This window comes from Oculina patagonica, chromosome 14 (genome assembly GCF_052425735.1).
Source record: "Oculina patagonica isolate OP01 chromosome 14, crgOcupat, whole genome shotgun sequence".
NCBI lineage: Eukaryota > Metazoa > Cnidaria > Anthozoa > Scleractinia > Oculinidae > Oculina > Oculina patagonica.
Genome location: NC_135771.1, coordinates 16,242,223 through 16,248,163, shown reverse-complemented (window position 1 = coordinate 16,248,163; position 5,941 = coordinate 16,242,223). Strand labels below are relative to the sequence as shown.

The 5,941-nt window shown below is 39.1% G+C and overlaps 1 protein-coding gene across 1 annotated transcript; it reads left to right on the top strand.

The window, feature by feature from the left end:
• Positions 1-3,177: 3,177 nt before the first annotated feature.
• On the top strand, positions 3,178-5,580 carry LOC144638994 (trace amine-associated receptor 2-like). The gene is made up of 2 exons (XM_078498263.1): positions 3,178-3,792; positions 4,870-5,580. Exons 1-2 carry the CDS (start codon positions 3,178-3,180, stop codon positions 5,578-5,580), a joined length of 1,326 nt encoding a protein of 441 aa, XP_078354389.1.
• Positions 5,581-5,941: the final 361 nt, after the last annotated feature.

Sequence of the window (5,941 nt, the reverse complement as noted above, 5' to 3'; positions counted from 1 at the left end):
TTTTTTGAACAATTTTCATGCTGTAGATAGGTTTTTTTCGTCTGAAATTGAGTAATTCGAGGGAAGAGGTCTCCCTTCACAGAAAAACGTGGCCGTCTTCGGCCAGTCCGCGCATGCTCTCAAAATTCCAATTTATGAATAATTAGGAAAATGATTAGAGTAACATCAGACTTATCATCGCCAGACTAATTACTACTCGTTGATCGTTTTTGAGATCTTTCTGCTGATTCTTTTTTATTAGTTTTTTGGACGTTCGTATTGGTGGAACCACGCCAATCAAAGCAGACTCGTGCATTTCACTTTGATCTGTTATAATTAATGACCTTTGCGATATGGCGTCATCACCGTTCTTATATACAAACCAATTTCAACTTCGATGAGACATTATAGAGTCATTATACTTAAAATTTCGGACTTAAGCCCTGGATTATATTTGCTCAACGCCTCTTCAGATGGGCTTATTTTCGGGGAGGGCTTATATACAAGGGGCGCTTGTTTTGGATTACATTTATGCTTCTATTTGGATTCTATTTGGACGGGCTACTCAGTGACTGAAATTTTTTGGTGCATTCAAGAATACCACATACTTAATTAAACTCTAGTCCTACAGTCGCTCCGAGCATGCTCAAACAACGTAAGATACAAAGCAAGCTTTACCATAGAGGCTTATAATCGGAAAAGTTATGAATTTTTAATCTTGAAAAAACCCTAGAACGCCACTTTGAAGTTTAAAAATTTATAAAAAAAATTAAACGGGCAAGAAATGAAAAATCTGAGACACCGTTTTTTAGACCAATATATGTAGATCAAATTCCACATAAAAGTTTAGGCTCTCACGTAGATGTGTTCTCAAATAATCTTTATTCAATAAGCTTTCAGAAAATATATACTTTATTGGGGTTATCATTGATGGTTTGCACACAATTTCACTTGCAACTAAAACGCCAATTTTCCTTCCGTGATACCTTACTTCTACATTTTTTCACTTTCAAGAACATTTAACAATTATTCGCCGAAGGCGAAGTAATTATTGTTGAATAATCTCCGAGACGAAGTCGAGGGGATTATTTGTAACTTGTTTCGTTATGTTCAGTTTGGCGCCAAAAAAATGCACGCTCATGACGTAATCCGCGACGAGTGAAAATCTCACTGAGAAAAACTCACAGACTGTGTTTTGTCGAAAGCCATGAGATCTAATCTTTAGTTTATAGAAAGCGAACTCTTTCAATCTTTTTTTTTTAAGGATACGAGCTTCAAGGAGAATATAAATTCGATTTCGCAGTCAATCTTGTGTGTGTGTGCTTTTCTTCATTCAAACAACAAATAACGCGCGAGTCGCGAAGGACTAAAAGCAATATTTTCACTGCTCTAACACCGAAGAAACGGCCAACCATGAATTTCAACAGTAATTAAAACTAGCCACCCAACGAAAGTTTTCACGTTTTAGGCCTTACACCAAAGTGTCAACGGCTCTGTTTTCTATCTTTCCCTCTGGAAAGATATAATTCAGCAGGCGATTCATTCAACCACCGTTTTCAAAAGATTTTTTTTTTCATCACAGCCCTTCCACGACCACAAATGTAATCGATCCAGAAAAATATTAAAAACTAACCTGAAACTAAACTTTTTGACTCTTTACCCTTCGAATGTGCTCTCTGTTTGGTTTAGATTTTCTACCGCTCGGGAGTTTTTATTTTATTCAACGAAAACTAACCTAATCGACAGGAGCATTTGCTGTTCGTCAGGTTTTTTCCTTCGTTATGCAATCATATAAACTCATACTTCTGATTTGATTTATTCGCCATTTGACACAATTATCAGCGCCACTCGTGCATACTTGTTTATGTGTAATAATAATAATAATAATAATAATAATAATAATAATAATAATAATAATAATAATAATAATAATAATATAATGTTAAATGGAAACTCATTGCAGTAATAACTGAATTACAGAGTAAAATACAAGGTATAAATATGAACTATTAATTACAATATATATACAATATAAGGTTCTATTATAAACAAGCTAGTTCGAGATTAATAGCGAGAAGTGAAGAAGTCCTGAGAACGCTTCGTTCTGCAAGACTTGATGGTGCTACGACTTGTGCCGGATCTTAAATCGTAGTTATGTACCATCTCCTCACGTAGAGGCAAAAGAAAATGAAGAGGGCTATTTACATCCTGAAGTTTACAGACATACTGCCGGCAAAGATGTTGGCGCCGTTCTCTCTGTAATCGATTACTCGCTATGTTTATTTTCTCACTCGGCACACGATAAACCCAGTTAATTTTTTTTTTCAGTTTTGCGCCGGTTTTGATGCACAATTCCACCGACAATGTTATAAAACAAGTGGTTCATGCTTTTAGCTGTGCACTATCGAGTTATGGTTTCATTGTAGGAACGGATCGGCTCAATAAATGCGGCGGAGTACCAAGTAAAGTTCACGGACGAACAACACCATGTATAACTTAACGACATGTAAAGTGGAGTATACAACTTGAGGTGATTTGCAAAAGGAATCGAAAAAATATATTATCTTAACAAGAAGGTCTGCTCAAATATATTAAGCCGGATTGTGCCTCCTACTTCACACCTTTCGGACGCGAAATGCAAATTTGTACTTTCGCATTCACAGCACGGTGTGTGTCAAATCTAAAAACTGAACATGCTCCAAAATCTCATGAAAACAAAAGAAACATTGACTAAAACTATATGATACAGTTTGCTAATGTTTTAACAGAATATTTTAGGCAAAAATGAAACACACTTTATCAGTAACTGTTATGGAAAATACGCAGGCTGTTTATGAGTCGTACGCTTTTTAGTTGAGGCCGTTTTGTAACGAGGTGATTCATGACTTTCGTTAACTCATTGTGATATTCTGCTCCATTTGCGTTCGAAAAAGTAAAACAAAACAATTTTAAGCTTCTGCTTGATAGTCGTTTCCCTTTGCTAATTGCCCAAGAATTGTGATAATAAAGAAGAAGATTTTTTCTCACAAAGAAAACGGTCTTCGAGCGCCTTGTGGTGTTGCTCTTTCTTTTCATAACTTGAATCTTTCAGGAAATAAGCGTGGTTGGAATTTAAAATTCAAAATTTGTTTGAGAACAAGCAGATGGTCAGATCCCTTCTCGTCGCTGCAATCTCTTTTCTTCGACTCACACGGCAAAATGAAAATTCAAGAAAAATCTTTTGCTACCGAAGTTGTAATGGTGTTTCTCGCAGTGCTGTTAGCATTTGTAACAATTCTTGGTAACGGATTCTATCTCGCTATCTTTGCCCGCTTTAAAGTGTTTCGGCGTAATTTCACAAACATACTCATTGCCAGTCTTGCTGTGGTCGATTGCCTCAATGTACTTTTCAACGTCCCGCTGTTTACCTTATTTTTTGTCGTAGAACCAAGCTGGCTGAAAGGAAAAGCTTGGGCCATACTATCTTATTCGCTACGATTAGAATTTGGTTTTCTCAACCTGGTGTCCATGACTGCGCTAATAGCAGACAGGTTCTTTGCAGTGCGCCTTCCCTTGAAGTACTTCACATGGAAGACAACCAAGAAAGCCAAAATAGCTGTATTCCTTATGTGGCTGGTATGTACCAAAGTGGTGGTGTTACTTGCTGTTCCCTTGTTTAACATGGACCTTGACGGTGTGCCAGTAGGTATATCCCGAAAAGTGATATTCGAGAAAGAGAAACTGATTGTGGGACTAATTGTAGTTTTATTCACGATTGCTTCAACTGTGCTTGGAATCTTGACGAGCTATTCGATTTACCAGACGAAAAAAGAGGTAAGAGGACTTTAAATCCTATTTATTACACTCTTTTTTATAAAGAAATAATGTTTTTCAAGCCCAAGCTGAATATTCCCTCTTTTCTGCTAATGTTAGGCTGAAAATATTTTTGTGAATATATTTTTAGATTAAAGCGTATGACATTTCCGTTTGTGCTGTATACCATACATATGTATTACATGTACCGTTCATCCAATGTCACTAGCATCGAACATTTTGCTAGGCAAAATTTGCTAGGCAAAATTTGCTGGGCAGTTTTTTTTCGTTTTGTTGGCTTGTTTTGCCGTTTAGAGAAAAAGAGAATTTCATACGGTGGTTTAGTAAAAAAACAAGTGATTGTATTGTATTTACAAATTTTCAGGACACAAAAAAATATATTCGTTTCAAACTCTCAGCGTGCAACTTATTTTTTAAATATTCTTAAAAATTTACAAATTTCCGCATCGATATCTTATAAACAAATTCTTACTTAGAAACGCAGAATATTGGAAAGAGTGTACATGAACCCATATGTGAGCATGGTTGACATATCAAAATTTCTGCAAGGGATGAATGAACAGCTACTGAAAGTTTAAGCATTGCAGATTAAAACCCCTTTTCAAAATTTCGAAAAAACCTTATGGGCAGGTGGCATCGAACCCCCACCCCCCCCTCCCACACACACACACACACACACACCCCATGTACGTCGGGGGGTTAAAGGGGGGGGGGGGAAGAAATTCTCCTAGCTACTTACGTTGGCTTGCATAATTATAAGGAATACAACTTTTAACAGCGCAATGATTTCGGATATTCCTCTAAACGTTTCTTGTTTGTCACAACTTCGCAGAAAATAGACGACTTTAGAGGAGATTGTGCGAAATTCTTTCTCGCTCGCTTTCTTCGCAATGCATTCGACTCACAGAGTGAATACCGTGCATTAAAGTTTGTCTTGGGACTCCTCTCAACACTCCGCACCCCCCCCCCCCACACACACACACACACACCCACCCCCACAGAGTTTGTACGGAGGAAAACACAGAGGGCGTACGCTGACGTCAAAACCAACCAGGTGATTCTTTTGTTTTTTCTTAGAGAATGCTGCTCAATTTGCCTCCCCTTCGTGCCGAGGCAAGGCTTAAGATGGATATCGAAGCAACTAAAACCGTAGCCATGACGACTGGACTGTACTACATCTGCTACATTCCAACAATTGTCTTCTCCATTTGGCGACGCAACAACGAGACAAAAATCATCAACGCGTGGTTCGTTTTCATGGTTTCTTTTCTCGGGTTTCTGTCAAGCGCCCTCAACCCAATCATCTATGTATTACGATACCAAAGAACTCGGTCGGCCTTCAGACAGTTTCTTAAAGATCCTTGTGGAACGAGCGCATATCGAGAGGATCCTGTCAGAAATAAAAAAGAAGCGAGGCAACGAGAGAAGAAACCGCAGATTGAGGGAGAAGAGTTAAAGGATGGCAGAGACTCCGCAGCATCTGAAAGACCTGGCCCAAATCCTGGGACCGACACAAGACCACCGACTTCAGCCAAACACCAGATTTACCAGTCGCGCGGCGTCGTAAAAGTAGCATGGGAGGAAAATGAAAAGGACAGTGGCAGGCTGGATGAACAAGTTGCCGTTGCTGGGCAGCCCAGACGGGATGGCGAGAAAGTACAAGATCAAGATGTCAGGTCTTCTGGTTCCATGAAAGAAAGGAGCAAAACTGTGAATGCAGCAGGAGGAAAAGAAATAGGAACTTCTTCTGGAGTGAAGGCCAGACCTCGACGTACATCAGTACTTTGATGGCGATAAGTATTATTAATCGGGCGTGGCCGATTTATAGTTTACCCTTTGGTCGTCCTAGAGCGTAGTCTCCTGGCGCGGCCAAAAAGACGGGGATAGCTTGGGGTTGCTACAAAACCGCTACGGGTGACGCATACCGCAATGGTTTTCATTTTAGTTTTGACAGGAAATCGTTGCAGGCACACTTGGTCGACTTTTGGGTTAATGTGTAATCAGGTTGTGTTTTTTTGCTTCGGCGGAAGGACAGAGAAAAAAGCTTACGGGGCAAAGTACAGTATGGGGCCCAGTTCTCGGCCACTTTTGACGTAAACTTGTATTTCTTACCTCAGAAAAACCGCAGGAACTTGAAATTTCTCCCAGA